Source organism: Pempheris klunzingeri, chromosome 19 (genome assembly GCF_042242105.1).
Source record: "Pempheris klunzingeri isolate RE-2024b chromosome 19, fPemKlu1.hap1, whole genome shotgun sequence".
Taxonomy (NCBI): domain Eukaryota; kingdom Metazoa; phylum Chordata; class Actinopteri; order Acropomatiformes; family Pempheridae; genus Pempheris; species Pempheris klunzingeri.
The window spans coordinates 20,271,669-20,298,715 of NC_092030.1; the positions used below are offsets into that span (position 1 = coordinate 20,271,669).

A 27,047-nucleotide genomic window follows, 5' to 3' on the forward strand; every position below is an offset into this window, starting at 1 on the left:
TTTAGAGGAAAATAGACCAGGAAGCAGGGCGGGGGGGCTTTAGGGCTCCAAAAAACAAAGATGGCGACACCCGTAACGCCGAACTCGAGGCTTCAAATGACGTTACAGAGGCATGTCAACATCTTATATAGTCTATGACAACAACTAATCTGTCACCAGCCAGCAAGGACGCAGAGTTTTAATACCTTTTAGAGGGGTGGACGTAGGGGGGCAGGCCCAGACCTTCCCGCCCCAGGACTCAGTAACAGGCTGATCCGGCCGTGCAGGCTGAAATCTAAGCATGCACACTGCAGCACGGTGCAGAGCACTGGGTGTGTTACAGGCACAGATGAAACAGTTTGCAGACCTGTAACCTTTTACAAAGTGAGGTTTATGCAACATGTCATTTCACAGCTCACTGCTGATGTGTGGGAGTTCACATCTGCACAGACACATTATCATTATCATCATTATTATTATTATTATTATTATTCTTATTATGATTATTCTCTGGAAACAACCGAGCTGTGGATCACAGTCTGCAGCCACAGTGATGGATGCCTCCTCCCCCCTGCAGCCCAGTCAACCCCCGCCGGAAATAATGGAGGAAAAGATCTCTAACATTTGCATGGTGACTAATTAATGAGACGTCTGGGGGTGAGTTAGGGGTGAGAGGTTATCAGGTAAACAACGCTCCCGTCACCAGCGGCTCACCTGCGGCTCTGACTCCGTCTGCAGCCCCGGTAGTTCAGCCGGACCTCCACAACAACATCCTCCCCGTCAGGTGTAGCTGCGCCTCCCCCAGAGAGCAGGACCAGAGTGCGGTGTGGAGGGAGAGCGGCGTCCGTCCTGTGTCCTCCCCCCACCACCCCCGCAGAGCCTTCACTCCCCGGTGTGCTCGGCGCTCCGGTGCCGCCGCTGCAGCAGCTCCATCATCGGGAGACGCGGCTGTCCTGTCCGGCGGTGGAGCTCCAGTGAGCCGCCGGCCGGTGGCTGCTGATGTTTCCAGGTTAGGTGGTTACATCAGAGGACGGGGCATCCTTGTGGGAGGGGGAAGGCGCCCCCCAGCGGCCTGCAGGCCTCCGTGCACGGCTGCTGTTCAATCAGGGTACAAGTACTCTGTAAAACATCAGCCTCCTTTTAGATACTGATGGATTAAACATATTTAACTACTATTGAATATTTCTAACAATAATAATCAAATAGATCATTTATATCTTGTATAAATATAAATATACCTTCAGTTTTTTTTCTTCATTTTTGACCCAAACTAAACTCCGACATGTTTAATTCCTCTGCGCTGTGTTTGACCATGAGAATAATAAACTATTCTGTCACAATAAGGCGTAAAAAGAGGAGGAATAACGTCTAGTTATCAAAACAAAGCTTCATTTATTGTGCAACAACAATGTTTATAGTTCCAGTGGAGTTCATGTCAGGTAGGAAAACTTCATGGCAAAAGGAAGCAGTGCAAGAAACCAACCATGCACAAGCATCGCTCGATGAGGAGAAACGACCGATTGAGGATTTGACACCGTGTGGAAATGTGTGTGTGTTGGTTTGGACTTTACAAGTGGTTCTAATCCGGTCCAGTGTTCGGTCCTGTGGTGGCAAATATATTAAATATAAAGCAAAGAAAGTGACGAGCAGCGATGGAAAGTAAACAGGAAAAGAACGAAGGCTGAGTTTGATTCAAGTAAACAAAATGTTTCCTTCAAGTTCAAAAGAATTTGGCCCAAAAAATTGTAAAAAACATAATAAATGCACCAAAAGTTAAACTGGACGTACAAAAACATTAAATAAACACAAAGTCCATAAACACACGAACAAAAATGGCAGTGATTTTCCCGAGTGGATGAATGTCTGCTGGGAAATCTTCTTTTGTGTGTTTTGGATCATTTACACTGAAACACGGCTGATTTTAAAAATCCACACCTGAATGTGGCGAGTAAAACACATCGTATTAATATTTCTGTGACTATAAAAGTAAAACGACTTTACAAATCTGTTCATTACTAAAAATATACTCCAAAAATTGTATCATCTTTCAGACGTATAAAAAAATATCCCCGAGTAATAAGTAATAGGTATAAAAGGATGCAGTGGTGTTCCTGTACAGATGGGCTAATGGCACAGAGGAGGACTGGAGGACAATCAGTGCAGTCTATAAAACCAACACACTGAGTCGTAGCATCTACACTGTGATGACAATAGACAGACGTTGCTATATGTTGGCAGAGGAGCGGAGGACGTGGAACCTCTTCAGAGTCATGCGGATGGATCCCAGCTCACGATTCACTCTCTCCAGGCGATTCTCTAAGGCCACCTGAGGGGGGAAAGTAGAGCCGAGTATTAACTGGAGACTTCTTTGATAACTGATTAATACTTTAATTCATTTATCAAGCTAAAAGGTTAGACGTTATCTGGTTCTGGCTTCTTAAACAATAAGTTTGGTGCTTTTTTATTACATATATTGGATTTGAAATGAGTAGTGGGGAAAAAAAAGTGTCTGGCAGCATTATGAGAAGGATCCCTACAGAGAGAGATCTGGAAGATCCTTTTGGTTTAACTACAAACAGCCGTTATGTTGCTCTTTTCAAACACACCAGACTCCATTCACAAAAACAGTAATTTTACCTTGCAGCACACAGGGCTGGCTGGTCTACTGCTGCCTTGATTGGTCAAATTGTTTGTGTTATTGTGTGTTAAACAATTATTATATCAGATCTGAACTAACCATTTAAAAACACCAAAGTCACACAATAACATAAACAAACTAACTGATCAAGACAGTAACTGCAGTGTAAAATTACAGTTTTTGCCAATGGAGTCTGGTGGCTTTGAACCAAGCGACATGGCGGCCACCAGACTCCATTGACAAAAACAGTAATTTTAGCTCAAAGAACAGAAGAGTTTAAAAGGATTAGTTTGAATCCAGCACAAAATCTGTGTAACACAACAAGCGATAGTTTGGCAGATTTTAGTATTATAACTATTATCTTTTCACTATAAAATATATAAATATAAGAAGATAAGAAAAAAGAAAAGAAAATGCAACCATTGAGCTCTAAAACAAAAAAACAAACATGGAAAATGATGTGAACAGAATCAATATCTGCGTGTCTCACCTCATCTAACCTGGTCTGCAGACTGACTCTACCACCTGCTCCAGGCATCCGGCTCAAAGCTGCCTCAATCTGTGACACACACACACACACACACACACACACACACACACACACACACACACACACACACACACACACACACACACACACACACACACACACACACACACACACACACACACACACACACACACACACACACACACACACACACACACACACACACACACAGGTTAAACATTTATTAACAAAAAATATATTGATGAAACAGGGAGCACATTACTGATGGGGAACACTTTCACTGGGCAGATTAGTCGGTGTGTGTGTGTGTGTGTGTGTGTGTGTGTGTGTGTGTGTGTGTGTGTGTGTGTGTTGTGCAAACAGGGAGGCAGATGTCCCTATATGACCAGGACAGAGGGTGGAGGTAGAAAGGGGAGGGTGTGTGTGGATGTGAACTTCCTAAAAATAGAAGTCATTTAGGAGTGGTGTAAAAACAATGAAGTCCATGTTACATAAGAGGTCAACGGACGTGTGTGTGTGTGTGTGTGTGTGTGTGTGTGTGACAGAGGCTCTTTAAACTGAACCAGTGGGCCACAACACGCAGCCCTTTAGTGGAGTTTCTACCAAAGCTGTGCTGATTCAGCCAATAACACACACACACACACACATTAACTTCACCGCACACCTGCTGCAGCTTAAGTGTGTGTGTAGCACGTTATGCTGAGTTCACACTACGAGCGATTCATCTTTATCTTCATGGAGGTGAGGGAGGCGTCTGATGTTAGCTGGCTGACTCGTGCAGGTAGAAACACTCACCTGCAGTTTCTCCTGCGTCAGCTCGTCAAACAGCTTCTCGGCCTCAGCCAGCGAGTGGAGTCTGTCCAGGAGAAGCGGGGCCGAGTCCTCGCAGGCGTCCTGCAGCTCGGGCCCGCTGCAGGCTCCCTGCTCCTCCCAGCCCAGCTGGGAGTGTCCCTCAGGGGGGTTCACGCTACCGCAGGCCTCCAGCTGCTGGAGGTCTGAGGGAGAGGAGGGTGAAGAATTAGGAAGTACATCTCTGCTTTACATTCATGAGCACAGAATATTAGAAATACCTCAATGATAAAGAGAAATGAATATTTATAAGCTTTAGAATTTAATTTTAATTCTTTTCCTGCTCAGACTTCATAAATAAAGTAAATCCAGCCTCAGTCTAGATCGACTCCTAAACAGTGGATGTGTTTTTTATCCTGCATATTAAACATTAACATTTGGTGAGTTAGTATTATTTACACTGGTCCATGGAAGAAAAACAAAACCAAGCATGTAAAATAAACCTGGTTGGATCAGAAGAGAAGATCAGAGCAGTTGTTTGGTTTCTTAACTAGCTAGAATGTTTTACCATCGTCTGCTGACATAAAGTGGATTCTCTTCCTGGGACTGCTGCTGTGGAACGAGTGACGTCTCTGGTCGACTTGTCCATCAAACCTGTAGACAGCAGACAACGAGAGCGTTTTATGTGTCTTATCCAGCGTAATGCACAACATCCGCTTTGTTTTGAGGTCTGTCCCATGTGAGCACGCTGAAGATTAACAGTCTTCACTTCTCGTCCTGTTTTATTCTTCATGTTACAGACACACTGACTGATTTCTTTATTCCTAAAAGGCAGAATTCCTACTAAGCTGTTTACATGGCTAATGAAGATGAATATTCCCGTTAACACGCAGCCGTGTGGACTCAGATTAATGAGAACACAGCCTCCATCTTTCATTCCTTCATACACCGTACGCTGACTGTAAAAGCACTTTTATTATTATTTTCTTATAGTCACAGTGACGTATTTCAATCTGGACTAAACTGATGGATTAACCAACCAATCAACAGTCATCAGCAGCAGATAGTTTCAATGAAAATTCTGAATATTCCTTTAACGCAGGGCTCGGCTCTGAGGAGACGCTGTGTTTGGCTCACCTTTTGAGCAGGTGCTCCTCTCTCGGCATCAGGCGCCCAAAAGCAGTGGAGTAGTTCTCAGTGGGGCAGCGTTTAGGACTGGATTTGGTGGACGGGGACGAGAGCAAAGTTTCTCTTTTTGCTGGATGGGCGAGAACAGCAGAACAGCATCCTTAATTAAAACTTTAATTAAACCATAAACCATTAACTGAAAACCACATCCTCCAGAGATTTTTCTGACCCAATAAATTCAGAGAGATGTAACTGTCTTAATTCTAATATATTATGTTGTCAGGTAAAGGGCAAACTATCCCTTTAAGCAACAAAAGGTTGTCTTACAGCCAAAAGGCATCACTTACCGCATCTAAATATCTCTTGTAGAACACAAATAAATGTCGGCAAAGCAAGTTTAAGACATTTGAACAACATATTTTGGTTTGAAATGACTGGTAGATACAAAAAGTTTGGTCTTTTAAAGGGTTAGTTTGAATAAAACTAACTGTAGACTCCTGTGTTGGCAAAGACAAAAAGGATCTTACAGGTCTTTCTCTGTAGGGATCTTTTCCATAATGTTGTCAGACGCTTCCAAAGCTTTTTCTACCTGTCAGTCATTCAGACAGCAAAATACGTAAAAATAGTTTTGCTTTAAAGGCGAGTGTGAAAAGCCTGGGAGGACGTACTGGGTGTGGTTGGGGGCATGCTGCGCTGTGCTGGGGGAGGCAGCGAGGAGGATCTGTGGCCCTCTGGAGACAGACTCCTCTGAGCTCTCAGCAGAGCGGCAGCTCCTTTGAAGCTTTTCCCTCCTCCTCCTCCTCCTCCTCCTCCTCCTTTGAGCTCAGCTCTGGCCGCGGCTCCTCCGGGTTGAACCGCCTCCCAGTCGTCCTGAAGCCCGACTCGCTCCTGAATCAGCTCCTTGTGTCTCCGCTCCACAAACCCGACCGTGGTCCTCTGACTGCCGACCCCTACAGAGAGAAATAAAGACAAGATGATTACATAAAGCACGAGACTCTGATCAGCCTGCAATTCATTCACAGAAATATTTAGAGCTGAAACAGTCAATTCGCTTATTGACAGAAAACTAAATATATATATATCATTTTAACCCGATTCAACAAAACAGCAGGAACAGTAGAAACACCTTTTATACCACAAATCTGAAGGTGTGACAGTAAACTGTAGGAATTCAAGGATCAAGGTAAAAGTAAATACAACTAAAATATAATTAAAACATAACTGTCCACTGGAAAATGTCTAATTTAGCTTTAGCAGTCACGATTGCTCACATAATCAATAAAGAGAAACCAGATTCGATAAATGGTTTTGGATCTATTGCTTTTTCACAGATATATGTGGACAGACATCTTTTATCAAACAGCAGAACTGGAATACATTTTCTTTTAGTAAAATCAAGACTCAAGAGAGTCACAAGCGGTGACGTGTGTGAACCATCGAGGACTAAACTGAATTGATAATCTCTTCCGATAACCTTTTAATCTTTTCTAAGTCTCGGGCAAAAACATTTTCAAGTTAGAGCTGCCGTCTGCATCGTGTTTGAGTTGATCCTGGTTAATGCTTTAAAACCCACCAGAAGAAATAAGAGGAAGAAATAAGAGGAAGAAAAGACCCCGTCCAGATATTCCAACACCACATTAATATTATTCTATAATCGGGGGCACCAGGCCAGACGTCAGCCGGTCAGAGGGTTTTTAACACCGTGGACGACCAGAGGTTCATCTGGGATGTGGAGAAACACTTTGATTTTGTGCTACAGCACAACAAAGTAGTAAATACATCCAATAGACACAATTACAACAAGAATTGTGGTCTGATTTCTCAGGTTAGAAGCATGAAAATCACAGGAAATCAGCAAAATCCACTAATCAGCCACGTGAAACACTGAAATGCTCCTGATGGGATGTGAAGCCGTGAGGAGGACGGAGCAACACCGGACCGCAGAGGTAAAAAAAAAAAAAAGAAAGATTGTGAGCTTATCCTTAATTCTGGTGACAAATAAACGATTCAAGTGTGATGTGGCCTCATTAGCACATGTTCAAGTGAGACGTTGTGGGTAAATAAATAGACATGAGTCTTAAATCTGAGTATGAATCAGGTTGGGAATGTGGGAGTGAGTGTGAGTCATACTGTGGGTGCTGGAGCTGTTCTTACAGGGAGCCCGGCTCTCCGTCGCTCTGGTCTCCTCCAGCTCTATGAGGGCCCTCATCATGGGCGTCAGCGCACAGGCCGCCGCCGCCGCCTCCCTACGACCGGCCTCCCGCTGGCCGGCGCTCTGCTCCTGGTGTCTGGGCTGAGGCACAGGCTGCTCGCATTCTGGTGGAGACGCACACCTGCAGAACAGGATCTCAGTAAATCACTAAAATCTTCACTAAGTCTGGTTGAGAACGTTTCCACAACATGTAAAAACCAACCTCCTGCTCCCACCAGCTGAGGAGGTGTCCAGTGAGCCTCCAGATCCTGACGACTGATCATTTAATGGATGCTGTGACTTCTTGTGGAAACTCGATTGGTTAGTTTGAGGGAATGGGGACTTTCTGCTGCCGCTTAGCTGGTCGGATAGAGGACAGGGTGACTTCCTGCGGGTGACATCTGGCTCTGCTTTGCTTTTACTGGGCGACAGCAGCAGGTCAGGATGGTGGAAAAGACTGTGAAGAAAAGATATATGAAGAGGAAACGTAAGCTCAGGGATCCCTTTCTGCTGTCAAAATTAAGCTTTAGTGACAAATCAATCTACAGATGAATAAATATTGAACATAATCATTAGTCTCTATATGATATACATTATTGTGATATGGACCATTCTGCACAATGTGTACCCTTTAGTACTTAAAGTGTATTTTCAATACTTGTAATAGAGTATTTCTACTGTGGTGCTGCTTCTTTTGCTTAAGTACAAGATCTGAGTTCTTATTCCACCTCTATGGAGCACTACTATCTTTCCAGCAGACAATAGGAGGTGCCATCTTGAAATAAAAAGTTTTTCCCTTTTGGTCTCTGATTTCCCATCAAAGGAAAAACACAGGAAGTGATTTATAGAGCAGATATTAAATCTAGTTCAAAGATTAATAATATAATATAATATGTTATTCTGATTCCCAGTGTGGGTGTGTAAAAGAAGCTTACCCAGCCCCAGAAGGTTGTGTCATACTGTGGGAAGTGTATCGAGCCCTGGCCTGGTTCTCATGCTCCAGCTGCTTCACCTGAGACTCCAGTTTAGAGATGACTCTACGGGGGGGCAGACGAAGACACAGCACAAGATTCAAAACTCACTTTCTGTTCACTTCTTTATAAACGGCGGATAAAAAGTTTAGCTAATAGTTTAAAGTTCACAGATATCTAAAGAACTGACAGTGATCTGTGTGCGCAAAGCATCCTGGGGGATTCTTTCTTAATGTACTGATGAGCCAACTTGAAACGGAAACATTTTCTCTCTGAACTTCATCTCAACACTTTTGTCTCCTGTGGATTATAAATTCTCTCTGCTGTCTGGCTCCACTTTACTCCTCCTGTTTCAGTTGGATATCGGCCTCAGCAACAATCTCTCGCAGGTCTCGCTCTGAGACTCCATTACACCCTGAGGCTGGAGACGTTCTCGCATATCTTACTTCATTTTACACGCTTTTTCATTTTGGTGGCCTGACATTGACTCTGTGTGTTCTGAAAGGATCCTCATGTCACTGAGCTTTCCCTAATTTATTCATACTCTTTTCTTTGTCTTTTCTGGGTTTTGTCTTTGCTTTTCTGCTGTTCTTTGGCTAAATTTAAGAAATCCTTTACTAAAATGCCGTCCTGGCTCGACTTGTCTTTTTCATTTCCTCTTCGGACTCTCTGACATCCTCCAGACACTCAATAAATAAATTATCTGTCAAGTTTGCTTGCACATTATAGTAACTTATCCTTCTTTCTAAAAAGGCCACTTACAGCTTTCTGGACCTCTCTATCTTTTTTCCCCTTGGCTGACTGCCCACCAATTTGTTTCAGTGCTAAAGCCCTCCTATGACACACATATTGATGTCCTGCAAGCTGTCAGTGTATTCGCTGAATCGACTTGTCAGACTTTATCAATGCAGAGTCCATGCGCTGCCTCTGTTGGTGCCAATTTGCAGGCAGAGCTGAAACTGCAAAGGAAAGTCGCTGCACAGTGTCAGCCAATGCTATCATCTATTTTCAACTGCACAGAGACGATCATTAGTCTCTATTGACGAATCCTCTCCATCGATCTCCCAACCGTCCACCCACCATCCACTGCAGCTCTTTTACAGAACTGCTGGAGCCAGCCAATGACAATGTGATGGTGTTTGTCGGTGAAGCTAATAACCACAGTAGAGCTGTAACTATGAGCTCATTTAAAGGGGCACCGCTGACTATCTACATGTAGATTTTGGTTTGTGTCTGTTAATGTGAAGCTGTGAGTATTATTCTAGCATTAATGTTTAAAGGAATAGTTCAGCATTTTGGGAAATACATACAGACACCTGCACACTAAATATGAAGCTGGAGCGAGGAGACGTTTAGCTTGGGTTTGCATAAGAGGCACAAGTTAAAAGGTGTTTATTAGTGAGCTTTAGAGGTGCTGGCAGGTGTATGTTTTTCTCAAATACATTCTGGACAGATGTCTGTTTCCTCTCACTTACTGTCTTTATGCTAAGCTAAGCTAAGCTAAGCTAGCCATCTCCTGGCTCGAGTTTCAAATTTATCTTTCAGAGATGAGAGTGGTATCAATTTTCTCCTCTACACCTCAACATGGGAGCAGTGATGTCAAACATTTCCTCTTCAAGTTTCTCACATAGTAAACATACAGTATCTCATTGGATGCCAGAAACAGTGAGGTCTCCACCACACACTGCGTTTATACAGTATAACATACAATATAAAGTGTTTTTCTCTACAGTACTAATTGCAAACCTAATTCCAACCCACTCACCTCTTCAGCTCTGATATCTGCTCGTTGGCATCGAAAAGCTTGTTCTCTGTTGACACCAAGTTGTTCTGGAGATAAAACAATTACAGGAGGCTGAATGAAGACGTGACAGGAAGAAAACTGATTTTGTTTGCTACTGTTGAAATGATTCAACATGTTTACAAAGATAATCAAATAGTCAAACTAAATGTAATATATCAGTTCCAGTAAGAGATCCATTACCTTCAGTCCCTCGTGCTCCTTCACCATCGAGTCGTACTCTGCGAGCAGCTGAGGAAACAAAACAGAAAGCTCATTCAGCGTTAGTGTCCACAGACCTTCAGACTTTTTCTCTTTCTGCATTACATTTCTCTTCTTTTCCTCAGAAACCAAAACCAACCAACTAAACTAACATTACAGAGCTGCTCCGTGCTGTTATTCTACTCTGGTTTATTGTTAGCCACTTGTTTTTGTTTCACATCAGGATAAAACACGACTGAAGCTACAGCAGAATTAAATGTGGCTCTTTTTTAGGGTCCTCGTTTGTAAGTTATGTGTGAATAACAACTACTAGGACACACTGTACGCCAGAACTACAAATCACCACATACACATGCATAAAAAAGGAGTTTTTAGCTTGTGGTGTCACTGGTGTTTTATGAAGTTAACAAGATGTAGCATCAGTCCTTCAGTTCTCCTTTACTGAGAATATGTAATAAAAATGTCATGATAATTTGTCCAGTGTTTAAAATGTCCCCCCTGAAAAGCACAGAAAATGTACTTTCAGAAAAAACACAGAGCTTAACTTGACTTAAATGCAAATAGCACAGTCACCACCACCATCAATGCATCTGCTAACTAGACGAAACTCAAAAGAAGTGCTCAGTACATCAGCTGGTTGGCTCCAGAGTAGAGAAAAGTAATTTACATCAACCACATAGCACTTCTGAAAGGTTTAATAGGAAAAACATAATGATAGTAACAAGGTCCCAGTGAAAGGGGAACTTTAGAGGGCAGAGATAATAGGATTTTCTGGAGGTGCTTGCTAAATGATTATCTCAGCCTCAGACTCACATCTTGCAGCATCTTGTACTCTCTCTCCCTCCTGGCGTCCTTCTCGTCTGCCTCCCTGCAGGCGTTCTGCACCGCCTCCTCCAGCTGCCGTACCTGGCTCTTCAAACGTGCTCCCAGGGCGTCCTTCTCTTTGGCCGAGCGTTTGCTTTCTTCTAGTCGCTGCTGCAACGATTTCACAGTAGCTCCTGCTACCACATACCGCTCGGGCCACTCTGCCTAACAACGGAGAGTCACATCAACATTAAGGAATGGGACAATGGCTGAATATCAAATGGACACATATGCTTTGAACACTATAAGGTGACTCGAGGAAAACGCTGCTGATGATGAGGATTAAAAAGCAAAAGGCTTCATTGTTTAATGGGGCCACAACAAGATAGCTGACAGCGACAAGATGAAAGCTTGGTATCAGGAAAAACATGTCGAAGTAAAGTTAAGACAACAAATCTGAGAAGTTTATGACTTTTAAAGACTGTTAAGAATTGATTTTAAGGGAAAAGACCTGGATTTTTAAATCTAAGCTCTATTTTTTACATATTTTGGGTTCATTTTGTGGCCAACTGAGGCGATCTACTGGACCAATATCAAAACCTTTTGTAGCCATCAGTCATTTCAAACCCAAAATATGTAAAAGAAACACAAAATAAAAATAAACAAGGCAAAGCTTATTTTAAAGACAATAAATAACAAAACTTGGCTGAAAAAAATGTTAATTCTGAGAAACAGAATAATTTCATCACTACAGAAAACATTCAGCCAAACATATCAGATGATGTTTGATATATTAAGACAAACCACAGATTATAGCAAATAATTTGAAAAAAGAATTTGAGTTACGATACCAGTTTTTTCTCCAGTGAGCTGTTTGTTGCCTCCAGTTCTTGAATACGACCGGTGGCCTCAGCCAGAGCTTTCTCAAGGTGTTTACACCTGTAAATCACCAAAAATCAGTACAAGAGTACAGAGTTAGAAAACAAAATAAAATGGAATCTCCTCATACTGTATCTGCTGAAGAAGACTGTGAAATGCAGCGGAAAGCTCCAGATGCAGAGTAACACACACCTCCTTGTGAGGGCCTGGTTGCTCTTCTCTAAGTCCTGGGGCAGATCTCGGAGGTCCAGTTTGTCTCGCAGGATTTGGATCTCAGACTCGTAATAAGCTTTCAGATCGGCCACGTGTCGAGAGTGTTTCTCTCTCAGATTCTGCCGTAGTCTGAGGAGAAAAAAGGGAAAAAGATGAATGAAACTTCATCACACTGCATGTTCACAACCCCAAAATATTCAGTTTACCGTCATGGAGGAGTAAAGAAACCAGATAAAACTTCTAAAACCAACTAATATCAAAATAGTTGATTTAATAGTTGACAACTAATCAATGAATCGTTGCAGCTCTACCTTCAGGTGATCTTTCTCTGTAGGTTTATCTCTACAAACTCCCCTTTCACATCATTTTCAGTGTCTTCTGATAATTGCTAAAACAAAACTAAATATTATAGCTGCTTTAAGAATTGATTGTAAGATTTTACAGCTCATCTCTAAAGCCTTGCATGGTCGGACTCCTGCTTCTATCTGCGATCTTGATCCTGATCCTGATAAAGTACCAGGGTCTGATCGGCTTTTTACTGTCGAAGTTGTTCATCTGTGAAACCTCAAGAAGGCAAAGTTACTAAATTCTTTTATGTCTTTTATGTTTCATGGCTTTGGCGTTTTGCTAACTTGTTTAATTATAATAAACTTTGTAAATATGTGGATAAAAATAGTAAATATAATAAAATAATAGAGTTATTTTACATCGAGCACGAGCTTCCCAGTGTGAACAAACATACATGTTACACTCACAGGGAAAGGACAACAGGATCCTCGAGCGACGACGCTCTCTCCACGTGTGGACTGACCGCAGGCTGCAGAGTAGAACCAGAGGCTGAACAAGGCTTCAGGGTGCTGGTGTGGGTGTGACTGCCCTCCTCCTCGCTGGCTAAGGGGGCACTGGCTCTGCGTTGCTGGCTGGCTGTGGGCCGGGTCTTATCCTGGGAGGTAGACAGGACTGCCTGGGGCGCGTTTCCCCACGAGCTCCGCAGCTTAGACGGGGAAGGCCCGGCAGCTGAAACACTGGAGGTATCTGAGATGCAGTCTGTGTCTCCAGGGTTGGGACTGCACTCCACCATGCTGTCAGGGGTCACAGGGGTCCCTACTCTGGGGTACAGGTGGGGCTGAGTGGCGAACGAGGGGCTGCTGAAGTGAGAGGGCGAAGTGAAGCCAGAGGTACGATCTGACTGCCGCTGGTTCGCTGCTGGGTCCAACGTCAACACCTAAAGCACAGAGTTAGAGGGTTAGAGGCCCAGCCAGGGACTAAACCAGTCACTCACCAGTCACGTGACGTACCTGTGGTGACGAAGGGCTGGATGTAACAGAGCCTTCCCAGTCTGAGCGCTTGCAGTCTGCTCTTTGCTTGTTCTGATAGATCTCTCTGAGAGACAGCCGAGGCTCCAGAGATGGAGTCTACAACAGATGGAGCCGAGACATTTATGAGGAGACGTAACGCAAACACTCAATCAAATAATCTCCTTAAAAACAAACGTGCAGATAGGCAACCATGTCCCACAGGTGTTTATTCTCTTCTGAAACACATGATGTAATAATAAAATTGGGAAGTGAGTCTGAAATCACGAGCTGCACCATAATAATAATAATAGTAATAGTAGTAATGTGTTCTCTTTTCATGGCTCTTGTTAAAACTCTGGCTGCTGAATTCTGGTTATTGTGGTTTTGGTAATTAGTTCCATGCCTCGATCTCCTGTTTACTCATCCCCCATCAAATAATAAAGTTATTACTCACAAGACTCATGGACGCCTCTTGCAGAAGGAGGTAAGCACCGCTGTCAAAGCTGTCTGGTAGCGGGTGGTACAGTTCACTCTCATGCAGACGCCAATAAGTGAGGCCTAAGAAAGAAAACACAGTGTAGTGTGATAGTCTAGTTCGTTTGTTTAAAATCATACACTTACAAAATCAATTTTAAAGGATAAATCTGTATTTTTGTTCCCATGTGCAGATCCAGACAAACACTGGATGTTGATTTATTGTTTACAGTCAATAAATCAGAGCACATGCACCAGGTTAATTCTGTCAGCTGAGGTGAATTAATGAAAGAAGACAGTGTGGTTGCACAGTGAAATGTATAAACATACGAATCAAACCAAAAAGTTTGACTCAGGTGCCTCCATGAGTCACAAATTCTATAAATTCACAATCTGAACATCAGTAACAAAATGACTGGTTTTATCACTCCTGTGTCCCTCCTGTCAAAAATATTCACTAGAGCACCAATTATGGATTAGTCCGCCACTGAAAATAGTCCCCAACAAATGCACTATTTCAACAATGAGAAGCTGTTCAAAGAAATTACTGAGCCTCTAGTAACTAAAAATAAACTATGCTTTTGTGACAGGAAGTCAGAAAATATTGAGAAAGAGGATATGAAATATAACCAGACATGTCCTTTAAATGTATGAAATGAAAAAGAGCCCATTACATAATTGGTAACACCAATGTTTCAGGTGTTTCAGGTGACACCAACCAAAGCTGGTGCTCAGACAAACACACACATATTAGTGAAATGTGTTAGGAAATAAAAAGGGAACTGATATTATTCCATTTCCTCATAAAACCAAACGCCCTCTGTGGGACAACAGTGCCATCCTACTGTCACTTGTGGGAACTGCATAGAGACTGTGACATCCTGCTTTGTTTATTTTGTTTTATTGTATTGAATATTTCACAGCTGTGTTGTCGGTATTTGCTTCACACTGGTCGAGCCCTGCTGTTCTGTGTTTTTCGTCTGAGTCAGTGAATTGTTACCTGATGCCTCAGACATCAGGCTGTCACTCCTCTTCAGGGGAAAAGAGCTGGACGACGGCCCAGCCAGTCGCTGCTGAAACCCAATAGAGATGAGTGGATTAGACTCAGCACGGGGAATCTAATCAGGACAAACACAACAGACATAAACAAAACAGAATCCGGGGCGAGGGTAAACACTTAGTTGTGGGCTTTTTTCTTCATTATCCTGCAAAATCTTAGCGGCACTAAAGGAGCAGCAGGGAGCTGAGTCGTACCTGGTCCTGGGAGTCTACGCTCTCCAGGTGCTTTTGTTTGTGGGATTCTCTGAGGCTGCATGGCTGCTCCTGGTACTCGGGGATTTGGGATGAAGCCTGTCCTGTTTTGCTCTTCTTGGGCCTGAGTTTCTGCCTCTGGGCCCACGAGGTCAAAGGTTGGCTGGTGCTGCCAACAGGAAACGGTCAGAGTGAGGTTTTCAGACAGGACATTAGCTAAATCTTAGCAGGTTTCTGCAGGGATCTAGAAACATATCTGACTTTTTAAGACATTTACAGGTACCTTGTCCTAAGGAGTTGTGGTTAACGTGTCTAATAAACAACTCAGACATACCCAGAGGTTCTCTGCTGGTAGACTAATGGGTCGGGATCCTCTACTTCCAGAGTCCTCACATTGGAAAACTCCTGCTGGCACCCAATCACAGTCGTCTCCGTGTCTTCCTGGAAGTTAGGGGCCCAGTGCTGCTTCTCCCTCCCTTGACTTCCATCCTCATCCTCCCCTGGAGACCCGGCAGGCTCCAGACCCGTTTCCCAAGCAGACAGAGTGCCGTAGCCGCTGCTGAGCACCGTGGTCGCCCGCTCCTCCCCCTGGTTGGCGGTTTCTGATCTCTGGAGCGGAGGTGAAGGGGAGCTAAAGGGGGTGTGGGCGGGGGCTGCCAGGCTTTCATTGTCACTGGCAACATTTTTGGGGACTGTGCCGTCACTGGAGAGGAGGGGGAAAATATAGTCCTTTGTGTTTGTGGAAGTTTTGGTCACCAAAGTCGGAGAGAACTCTGTGTGCGGCTGGACACTGCTCTGGCGGTTCTGGAGCTGAACCAGGGCCTTAATTTCATCCTGAATCAACTGAAGAGAAAAAAAAAAACACATGATTTTGTTTGCAAATACTTTAACCCAGCTCATGTGACATGACGTGACCAAACGCTGGCTCACCTGTATTTGGCACTGGTATTGTTCTTGCTGAGCGAGTATTTGCTCTTGGTATTGCTTCTCAACCAGCTGGAACAGATGTAACCATCGGCCCTGCAGCAGAACGAAGCGTCACGTAACGTCGTTAAATACTTAGAAAGACGTTGACCTACAGTGAAACGGCAGCGGCAGAGTCAGGGTCATTTTCATCACTGTCAATACACACTGACGGTCCTTATTGGCCTTTAACCTGGACTTAAACCTTCGTACTACAGAGGCAAAGTGGACATGTTACCTCTGGTGATCCTAAATTAAAATATGAACTGCCATATCACCTAAAGGCCAAGAGAGGGTGTCTCACCAAATGAATCAGCTTGTTCATTTAAACGAACACTGTAGTTTCTGTAAATCTGTGATAGTAATTAGACTTCTCTCTACGCCCAGGCTCATTTTTTGAGGCCTAATTTTAATTCCCTCCATCAGAAATGTGTTTTGCTTCTTGTTACATCAGTTGGATGTTTGAGCTTCTCTGTGCAGAATGATGCATGTGCAGAGTTTGACATTAGACGACAGCGAATGGACTGAAAAATATTTGCATATTCATAAAACAGATTCTGGATTTTTCAATTCTAATGAGATTAATGAAGTTTTTTGTGGAAAAAAATCAGACACATTTGTTGGAGGGAATATTTTAACTGTTATAGTGATAGAAAAGAGAAAGCCCCTGTACTCTGCCCTGTTAGTGTATGCATTTAACCAATTAGAGGGTACTTCCCACCATAAGAGACTGTTAAAACCACTGTTTGCATATAAACTGTTGCACTTGTGGTCCATTGTTGTTGGTGGTTTGTTCCCTCTAACTGGTTAAATGCATACAGACTGTAGGATTGATTGTCTGACAGCTAAAGGTCCCTGGTTGGCCTCACCTGAGGAGAAGTTGGCTATATCTACCTGGGATGCTCCTTGTTCCTCTGTTTTACCTGATGAAGGTCTAGGGAGTGAAGCATTGTATTTTCAATAAAGTGTTTGTTGCAAGTAATAGGACAGACTTTCTTTTGGACATTTCCTCCTACACACCTGTCTACAAGAAACTAAAGCTGTGCATGAGTCTTTTCATCAAGTTTTCAACTGTTCTAGTTACAATAAGCTGTCTGAAGCTGTTGTTTGTAATGACACTGACTTTTATCCAGCTGCTCTGCTGCCACACCAACACTTTCACCATCTTAAGCCTTTGTCTCGCACGTGCTCACGTTTAGAAAGTCAATTAGAAAACCAGTTAAAGACAATTTATACTTTCTGCATCCCCGGGGCTGCATGAACACAACATGATGAGGTTCCTCATCTGTTCATGTCCCTTTGGGGCCGCGCGGATCATCTGTGTGCAGCCAGATGTGTGTGAACAAGTCTGTTTATGTAGATGTGCACGCACGGCCTATATATTCCCCCTATTATGCATATAATGGAAAAGAAATCCGCTTTCTCCAGGAGTAATCTAGCTGGGAAACCTGGTTCCTCTGATCCTCTGTCCAATTACAGCAGCTGGCTTTCTTGTTTACATGACATTTACCAACTAATGTAGTTTCTAAAAAAGCTGACCTATAGAAAAACACAGATTCAGCAGATCTGATGGGAAGGAGAGGGATGTTCCAGAGTTCAGGAACTACAACCACAAATGCACGATTACATCTGAATTTAAAATAGCAACGGGGAACAGATAAAAGGCCTTGATCTGATAATCTGAGAGGCCGACAGCTAGAAAACAGGCTCAACAACTCTGCTCTATATGTGCAAGTGAACACACAGAGTGAGTGACAACGAGGTTATCCTGCATTAAAAAATGTAATGTAACTTAATTAACAGCATGTGTGTACAGCGTGTGTGTATTTGTGAAGGTGTGAGGGAAGCAGCTGAGCACCGCTGTGATGATGATGCTACGTCCCATCAGAGACGGAGAAGTGATATACAGATGAACAATAATTCTATAGTGATAAAATAATTTACAAAAGAAATTGTAATGATCAGAGAAATGTGTGTTTTTCACCAGGTATGTAAACTAAACGGCCACAAGCCCGATGAACTCTGCAGTGAAGTGTCTTTCACTTCACTGCAGAAGCACATCACAGTTGTCTCTTTCCTACAAATCACATTCTGTGTCTGAAAAGATCAGCTGCATTGTGGTGCTCTGTGTGTGTGTGTGTGTGTGTGTGTGTGTGTGTGTGTGTGTGTGTGTGTGTGTGTGTGTGTGTGTGTGTGTGTGTGTGTGTGTGTGTGTGTGTGTCTGTCTTACTGTCAGGTGTGATCTGCACAAAAAATAAAAGTGACAGCTCAGAAACGAGGCTGCCAGCTGCCAAAAGCAGCACACAGGAACAACTGCCACAGCAGCTAACCCCAACTTCACTTCCAACATCCTCTGCGTGCATTTCCACTCTAATTTCCACATCCCGCAACAACCATCGGAGATATTTTCCCACCTCACAGTCCTTCCAGATCTCGGGGTCTGTCTCTCCACTGCTCTGAATCTCCTGCACCAAGGCCCTAAGGGTCTCAAGGGAGCTTGGGTTGATGAATGGGAGGCTCTTCCCTTGTTCAAATGCTTCATCTGTGCTCAGACAAAGACTCCTGTGATAAAAGCACATAATAATAAATCACATGCTGTACCCAAGTGTCGTTTTATATCTACGAGATACACATAATATGCGTGCTTCTCTCCTGCATCAGATAAGGACATAGCTGAGAGCACAGGATTGTGGATGCCACAAAATAATCTTAAACTATGGCCAAATTAATTTGTAAAAACAGCCACGGATATTTTAATGCATATCCTCATGCTTGAAGATGTAGTGACATTTTTCCTCTTTCTTTTGTTTTCACATTTTTAAATGGTGTTACATTTCCTATTTGGGGAAATTCAGAAACCTACAGGAAATGAAGAAAAGACGGGTCTCCGTGCAGCAGTGTGACGTTTAATATAAAGTCCTGTCTTTTTATTTGTACATATACAGGAGCGTGTTTACAGTACTGCACCTGATCTTGTTGCATGCTGGTGTGATGTCCATTGGCCTGTTCTCCACAGTGCCTCCTGTTGTTTGGGAGGTTGTGTGTCTGTCCTCTGAGACAGCCAGCCCCGAGGCCGATGTCCCCTCAGAGGACACCAAAGAGGTCTCACTCTCCTTACCCCCATCCCCGTCAGGACTGACATGGCAATGGCTCAAAGCCCCCGAGCTGGACACGTCCTCAGAGATACTGTCATCTGTGGACATGTTTATGGGCCCTTGCAGAGGGGGTCAATCTGACAGCTAGAGGCCAAGAGAGAGGGGAACAAGAGGCAGTCAGACATGTGGAAATATGGTCTTCAATAGTAGAAATAAAGCAGGATCCATCTGTTTTTATTCAAGCCAAGAACAAGCACTCAATCTGTCATATTTCTGCTCTGATATCTGCCACCAGCATTCAAGAGTCAATCAAACATGAGTAAAAACAAACATAAACACAGCTCATGTGTAAATATTACGCATTAGCATCCACTTGTCTTGTCTGCCATCCTCCTCAGTCTGTCAGGACCTGAGTCCCCCGTGAGAGAGAGCTTGTCTGAACTGGCCACCTTTAAACTGAATCGCTAATTAACTTTGACACCTAGCAAACAACACAATCTACAGAGCACACAGACACATAATACTGTGTATTAGCCCCAGACAGGCTAGCGGTTTTTAACAATTTAACAAGCTACATTTAGCTGCTTTAGCTTCGGTGTCAGCCAGCTACACCGATGCTGCAGGCGGGCAGCTAGTTTAAGTTAAACTCCGCGGGAGCCTGGGTTAGTTAGTGAGTTATCTAGCTACCGTGACAGCCCCAACCACCACTAACAAGCAGTTGAGCTGGTTAGCTAGCTAGCTAAGTTGGGCTAAGTTGGTTTATTACAGGTTTGTAATCAGAGCGTAACGTCCGGCAGCGCGGGTGACATTATCATCACACACATAAACCGAACGATAAACGCTGATTTAGAGGAACAAAAACGGCGCCGATTTTGTGAATAAACATTATTTAACCCACCCGTTGACTTGTTTCATCGTTTCATCCATATTTCTCTGTGAGTAGACAAGTTGGCTAGCTGGTTGCTGGTTGGCTACTGCACTGCAGTGATCTCCGGCTGCTGTAACGTTCACAGCCTGCGCCGCCATTGGTCAGACCGCGATCAAAATTCCAGCCCTCTGATTGGTCGTCACTCTCACTCTGCGATCCTATTGGCTGAGACGGGAGAGGAAGGGGGAGGGAGAAGAGGCGTGACGTTGCACATCTGTTGGGACAAAAGCTGAGGGAGGAAACAGCAGCTTGTGGTATTTTACCTGTTTAACTCAATAAGATGCACGTTTCTCTTATCTGTCGCACCATTTCTCAATTAGGTCTTATTTTCTCACCTGGGTATTTATTTATTGCATTGATTTATTCATTAGAAGTAGGTTTATTGCTCTATGGAAACCAATTACTACCAATGCAATAAAAGAAAAGCTCCTGTAAGTCAGAATGAGAAACTTTTCTCCAGATTTGTGCAGGCATGTGTTATGTGTTATATTAAGTCTTTATTTTGAGATGCTTAGTCATTATTTTGATAAAGTTTCACATTATTTTGAGTTACAGAGTTGGGATTTTGAAAAGAAATCTCTATTTTGAGATACTAAGTCATTATTTTAAGGAAGTTTCTCATTATTTTGTGGAGCAAAGTCATTATTTTGCCATATTAAGTCATGATTTTGAAAGATGTCTCATTATTTTTTTAGTTTTTAAGTCATTATTTTGAAAAGAATCTCTTTATTTTGAGATAAGAAGTCATTATTTTGAAATATTAAATCATTACTTTGAGAAATTTACTTGGAAATGCTTACTTACTTGGCTTCCATAGTGCAACAATAAGCATAATAACTAGAAAATATAGAAACATATAGAAATAGACAATATAAGATCAATGTAAAATATAAAATTAACAATAAAATATGAAGAAATGTTGAGAAAATATGTAAGATATGAAATGACAGAGCTGCACATCACATCTATTACTGATTCATCTGCTGTTTGTCTTTTTAACTTCAGACCCTCAGGCTCACACTCGTGTACACACAGTGTAAATTATTCTTATATTCATGTATTATACATACTGAATATTCAAAGGACAGTTAATTATGTTCAATATTTAACGACCGTTGTATAGTTTATACTTAGTACATATTAGAGTTAACATCATCCTCCCGTCTTTAGTCTTTATGCTCAGACTATTTTAGTTTTTGTGCATAACTTTGCCTTCTGATTGCACTTGTTTTTTGGGATTTATGGGAAGTAGCTGCTTTAAAACTCTTACTGAGACTTGAAGTAGAGCAGTGGGTCAGAGTAAACTGTGATCAAAATCAAGTGAAGACCATCTATTGAAACCCAAGGCCAGAATAACCTGTTTGGGGGAAGACTTACCGTTGGACTTCTCTTGATCCTTCCACCTCTCGTCCTCTTAGTTATCATAACGTACCATCAACACAGCAAACTGAAGCAGAAGTGATTAGTCGATCACAGTGGGTCCACTAAAAGTGCTTGTTTGATCCACTGCCAGGCTCAGATTGTTTTTCCAAGTGTCTGACAGCATCATGGAAAGGATCCCTACAGAGAGAGACCTGGAAGATCCTTTTGGTTTAACCACAAACAGCCATGGTATCACTCTCTGCACACACACCAGACTCCATTGACAAAAACAGTAATTTTACCTCACTCAGCACAGACACTGCTGGGCTAACTGCTGTGACTTCTGTGTTTCAAAGTGTTACTTCAAATCTGAACTAACCCTTTAAAAACACACAAGTCACACAGTAACACAAAGAAACTAACTGATCGAGGGAGCAGAGGAGCAGCAACTCCTGTGTTCTACATGGTAAAATAACTGTTTATTTTCCAATGGAGTCTGGTATACTGAGATGTTCAGAGGAGAAATGTCTCTTTGGTGAAACTACTGACTTGCAGACACCTGAAATTCAACAAGGGGCCTCAATTTCTTTGCAGTTGGAGGTCCAAACCAAAAATGTTTCAGAGTAAAAAAACATAAAAAAGCAGCATAAAGTAAAGCATCACAAAATTATACTTGAGTAAATGTACTTCCAGGCATTTTTTGGTAGATATACAGGTTTCAAAACTGGATTTTGAAAGTCTAAAACGCACTGAATCACACAATGACAACTATATTGAAAATACAATTTATTACACTGAGTAATAAATACATACAAAGATGCAAGTGACAGCATTTTCCTTTTTGTTTTTTGTTTTTTTTTTATACCAAAACCAACCTAAACACGAATGATTCGATGCATTTGGCACATCTCTGTCCCTCACTCACTGAGCCATCATGTGTGTTATTGGGGTCTGAAAAACAGACCAAATACTATCAAAAAAGAAGAAGTCTTCTCCCTTCATCTACCCCTGTACAAGCCATGCACTGTCTACAATAAACCGACGGGCCCGTTCGCATGCATAAATCAATGGTTTAAATATGAAATCAAAACTAGGATCCCAAAAGTGGGGCATAAAAACACATGATATCCTCCCATTTGAATTCCACACATGATTTAAATGATCCTCCAGCACCCTCAGGAGTCATGAATTGTGTTATTATTGTTTTTTCTCTCTCTCTCTCTCTCTCTCTAGGAGCTCGCTTTTCCATCCTTTGTTCATTTACTTCCTCTTCTCAAAGGAAATGCCATGCAAGTTTTTTTTTTTTTTTTTTTTTCATGGGACGCACGCTGTTAGCACTTCTTGCAGGGAGGAATGTGTGCTCGTAGCTAGGACCTGGCGTTCCTCTCCGTCTCGGCCAAACACTCGCGCACCAACCCTCTGGCGTGGATTATTCCTTTGAAGAAAGACAAACACAATTTGGATTAACAAACTCTGCATTAAGCATAACTACGCTGCAGGTTTTGCACATGAATTTCTCTGCATATCCAGGTTTACTCACCTCTTTTCAGTCTCTCCATTGCACTCTTACTTCCGGCGTACGTGGGCCTGATCTCCTTCCCGAGCTCTTCGATGATGGCCAGCAGCTCTGCATATTTGTTCTGAGGCACTTGGCTGCCACTGGAGCCCTGGAAACAGAGCAAGATGAGCCAGGTTCAGCCCATTGCACATTGTGTGTCTTGGTATGCAGAGGGCCCTCATAATCCAGAGAGCATTACAAGTGAGAAAAAGAAGAAGAGGAATCAAAATGACCAGAAAACTACTTACTCTACAAGTAAAAGTCCTGTATTCAAGGCCTCACTTAAAGGGATAGTTCTGATGGTTTTTTAAGTGGGGTTTTATGAGACAGTCCCGACACAGACACTAAACAACGTGCTGCTGTGGACACGGACAGCAGGAAAATGTATTTTAACCACCTAAAACTATATTTGAAATATTTTCACCGTTTTACCTGGAAATCTGACAGCCATTTCCAATAGGGAACTGAAGCTGTCACATAAATGTGTGCTTTCTTCCAAGAAACCAGACTCCATTGACAAAAACAGTGATTTTACGGCGTAGAACAAAGGAGTTGCTGGTCCACCACCACCACTGTTAGTTAGTGTGTTTGTGTTATTGTTTGATTTTGGTGTTGTGAAGAGTTAGTTTGGATCTCAATTAATGCGTTAAAGCACCAAAGTCACAGCAACCAGACAAGCAACTCCTGTGTTCTCTGATGTAAAATCATGCTTTTTTTCCAATGGAGTCTGGTGGCTTTGAAGAGAGCAATATAAATCGCTCCAGTTCCCCATCTAAGGGCAATGTAACGCTGTGCAAATCTGCTAAATATAGCGTACACTTACACTGATACGGATTATTTCACCTTATGTGAGTATTATCTGCTGTTTTATTGCAGGTATCAAAATAAAATGTACTACAAATGAATGAATGGAAAGCTCAAGTTACAAACTTGGGATGTGGAATTTAAATGTTTAGCAGTGACAATGCAGATGAGGTTGAGTTGCATTATGGGAAATGTAGGATTCAGTGTTTTTTAGAGCTTGGTTTAAATTAGCCGTTACCTGTGAAAATCCCAGAGATGGAGGTCCATAGTCGCTCAGAAGGGGCCTGTAGGACTGCAACGTGGCCAGGTTAGCTGCTGAGGGAGACTGGAGGTTTCCAACTGTTCAACAAACACAAGCTGGCATCAGTGAAGAAGACAAAAACAGCCACGTCTAGTTTATTATGGCTGCAGCTAACACTACGTTTAAACTACGTTTATTTATAAACTACGTTTATTATGGCGTTTGCAGATTACCTTCTTAAACATTCAGTCTATAAAACTTCAGAAAATAGTGGGGGGAGTTTCAGTTCTTTACAATTTCACAACACAGTTAAACCATCTTTAATGATTATTTTAGTATGGAATTAATTATTTTCTTAATCGGTCACTATTTTGGTGATATATCAGCTGTTTCAGCAGTGATGGAAGAAGTATTTTACTGCGAGATGAGTACATTTTTCTGATAAGACTGCATACATTAACTTCAGTAAGGTTTGGAAAACAGTACTTCTACTTGTATTGGAGCATTTTTACAGTGTAGTATTATCAGTACTTTTACTAAGAGGATCTGAATACACAACCCTTAAATTCTCATAAAAATGAACGGAGTCTGGCTGGGTACTGTCCTCCCTCTCACTCTTACAAATGCAGCATAGTATTATTACTTTTACAAAGAGGATATGAAAACTGAACACCACTGCTAAAACAATTACTATGATTCCAAAATAGTTGCAGATTAAATGATAATTACAGTATGAGATGAACTGATCTCTTAAAGTAGTTTAACTACAGACGAAGCTACCGAAACCCTTAAATTTCCCTAAAAATGAACGGAGTCTGGTTGGTTATTGTCATCACTAACTCTTATGAACACAGTATAGTACTGCTAAAACAATTACTATAATGCCAAAATAGTTGCAGATTAAATGATAATTACAACACGAGACGAACTGATTTCTTAAAGTAGTTTAACTACAGACGCAGCTACCGAAACCCTTAAATTGCCATAATAATGAAAGGAGTCTGGTTGGTTATTGTCCTCACTCTCTTATGAACACAGTACAGTATTATTGAACTGAACGCCACTTCTAAAACAATTACTATAATACCAAAATAGTTGCAGATTAAATGATAATTACAACACGAGATGAACTGATTTCTTAAAGTAGTTTAACTACAGACGCAGCTACCGAAACCCTTAAATTGCCATAATAATGAACGGAGTCTGGTTGGTTATTGTCCTCACTAACTCTTATGAACACAGTATAGTACTGCTAAAACAATTACTATAATGCCAAAATAGTTGCAGATTAAATAATAATTACAGTACGAGACGAACTGATCTCTTAAAGTAGTTTAACTACAGACGAAGCCACCGAAACCCTTAAATTGCCATAAAAATGAACGGAGTCTGGTTGGGCATTGTCCTCCCTCCATGTCGCTGCTCCCCTGCCGCTTTGTTCTGCTGTAATATTCGCCCTCCGACGCGAGATGTCCTCGAAGAGTCATAAAAAAATTCAGAGGCAGATCAATCAGCAGCTCCGACCGAGGAGCATCATGGAGGAAACGGAACAAGGCTGGCTCAAGAAGACACAACTGATACATTTTTGTCACCGTGTAACGGCACCCACCCGCCGGGACCGGGACCCGGGACGACGGCTAGCCGCGTTTTCGGCACCGCCGCGTCGCCGTTTCTCATCCAAACCGCCTTCCTCCGCCGGCGGATCTCACGGATGGCGCTCTTTTACATTAGTAATAATGGCGGATATGAATTAGCCTAGCTCCCAGGATCTGACCCTATATATATAACTGGACAAAAACTACAGACACGGTCTTTCTCCAGGTATTCTCCGAGACCCCGAATTTAACACTCGATTTAACGGACGGATACTTTGATTTGCCCCGGTTTTTTCTCCTTACCCTGGTTCCCAGAAGTTCCCGGAATGTGCTGATGGACATTGGGTTTATAAGACATTCCCAAAGACATTGTAAATTAAAGAAATAAAAATGACCCGAAATTCAGTGAAGCGTCTGTCTCTCACTTTTTGTTTACAACAGCGGCACCGGCAAATATGGCCGTCACTTTATATTGACACCCACTGTGCTTCTATCCATTGCGGGTTATCAAGAAAACGGTTAAAAAACGTGATTTTTCCACGGAATTCACGCATAGTTAAACTCGGTTTCACACATTGAGCACATTTGCTCCACATCGGCCGAAAAGTCTACTTTACACGCCACTTTTAAACACACTTTAATTTAAAAAAAAGAGTTTTAAAAGTGGGAAAGTGTGTGGAGGGTTTTTTCGGCTATTTCAGCACATTTTTAAATGGAATTCTGAATGTGTGTTTTAAAAAGCACATTAAAAGTGATGTTTAAAAGTGAGATGAGCCGCCTCCAGTGCATGCATTTAATTTGATGTTAGATTTTGCATCAACACAGATGAGTTAATGGTAAAAATTTAGCTTTTTGTTTGAGTTTTTTTTTTTGTTTTGAGCTGAAAGAGGAAACAAAAGGTGGAAATAGTTTGCAGATACCTGTCTTTGTCTGTGGGGGCGCATCCATCCCTCCGTGTAAATGTGAATATGCTTTTTTTTTTTTTAAAAAAAATAAAAAGTAAAATTGAAGTAAAAGTTAATAAACTGGTGGATTCACTCTTATTCTGGAGGCATGCAGCTCTTCCTCCAGCCAGATGAGGTGTGCAGGGTTTAAGTTAAACCCCTCAGTGTCTCCCATCAGGCCACATGGCTGCACAATCCTGGTCCTGCATGGCCTCCAGTGTCATGACCTGGACACACACACACACAAAGGAGTGAATAACAGAGGGTGAGCAGCCCCATGTGTGTGCCTGCTTTCAACACTTTTACTGTGAAAAACTGAGCAAAAACACACGTTTTTTATTTGTTTAATTATAATTCCTGCAACTCACAAGTGGTGGAAGATCCTAAAGTACTAATACCACACTAAAATACTGATTACAAGTGATTGTA

At 42.3% G+C, this 27,047-nt stretch overlaps 2 protein-coding genes across 3 annotated transcripts; both read right to left on the bottom strand.

Annotated features, from left to right (window-relative positions):
• Positions 1–1,357: 1,357 nt before the first annotated feature.
• LOC139218721 (M-phase phosphoprotein 9) lies at positions 1,358–20,166 on the bottom strand. Its single transcript, XM_070850390.1, has 24 exons — positions 20,085–20,166; positions 19,059–19,330; positions 18,506–18,653; positions 16,059–16,148; positions 15,463–15,971; positions 15,132–15,297; positions 14,878–14,995; positions 13,858–13,961; positions 13,404–13,520; positions 12,861–13,330; positions 12,085–12,234; positions 11,865–11,952; positions 11,023–11,238; positions 10,192–10,239; positions 9,973–10,037; positions 8,172–8,273; positions 7,460–7,693; positions 7,176–7,378; positions 5,714–5,995; positions 5,055–5,175; positions 4,486–4,571; positions 3,924–4,123; positions 3,108–3,176; positions 1,358–2,305 (listed from the first exon to the last, which is right to left on the bottom strand). The coding sequence occupies exons 2-24, from the start codon at positions 19,292–19,294 to the stop codon at positions 2,204–2,206; spliced, it is 3,924 nt and encodes a 1,307-aa protein (XP_070706491.1). The 5' UTR covers positions 19,295–19,330; positions 20,085–20,166; the 3' UTR covers positions 1,358–2,203.
• A 2,083-nt stretch (positions 20,167–22,249) lies between these two features.
• LOC139218948 (cyclin-dependent kinase 2-associated protein 1) lies at positions 22,250–26,653 on the bottom strand. 2 transcript variants are annotated; one of them, XM_070850702.1, is made up of 4 exons: positions 26,595–26,653; positions 24,077–24,177; positions 23,017–23,143; positions 22,250–22,911 (listed from the first exon to the last, which is right to left on the bottom strand). In XM_070850702.1, the coding sequence occupies exons 1-4, from the start codon at positions 26,620–26,622 to the stop codon at positions 22,844–22,846; spliced, it is 324 nt and encodes a 107-aa protein (XP_070706803.1). In that variant the 5' UTR covers positions 26,623–26,653; the 3' UTR covers positions 22,250–22,843. The 2 variants fall into 2 exon arrangements, with proteins under 2 accessions (XP_070706803.1, XP_070706801.1); XM_070850700.1 differs by lacking the exon at positions 26,595–26,653 and adding an exon at positions 25,978–26,098.
• Between the last annotated feature and the right edge of the window lie 394 nt (positions 26,654–27,047).

Bases quoted from the DNA above. Each gene is read 5' to 3' on its own strand.
- LOC139218721 (XM_070850390.1), bottom strand. From the start codon at position 19,294: ATGTCCACAGATGACAGTATCTCTGAGGACGTGTCCAGCTCGGGGGCT. The intron at 11,953-12,084 runs GTGTGTGTTACT...GGTGATTTACAG, and splicing joins AACCAGGCCCTCACAAGGAG to GTGTAAACACCTTGAGAAAG. The intron at 5,176-5,713 runs GTACGTCCTCCC...TCGCCCATCCAG, and splicing joins CATGCCCCCAACCACACCCA to CAAAAAGAGAAACTTTGCTC.
- LOC139218948 (XM_070850700.1), bottom strand. From the start codon at position 26,044: ATGTCTTTGGGAATGTCTTATAAACCCAATGTCCATCAGCACATTCCG. The intron at 23,144-24,076 runs GTAACGGCTAAT...CTCTGTTTCCAG, and splicing joins CATCTCTGGGATTTTCACAG to GGCTCCAGTGGCAGCCAAGT. The intron at 22,912-23,016 runs GTGAGTAAACCT...CTTTCTTCAAAG, and splicing joins AATGGAGAGACTGAAAAGAG to GAATAATCCACGCCAGAGGG.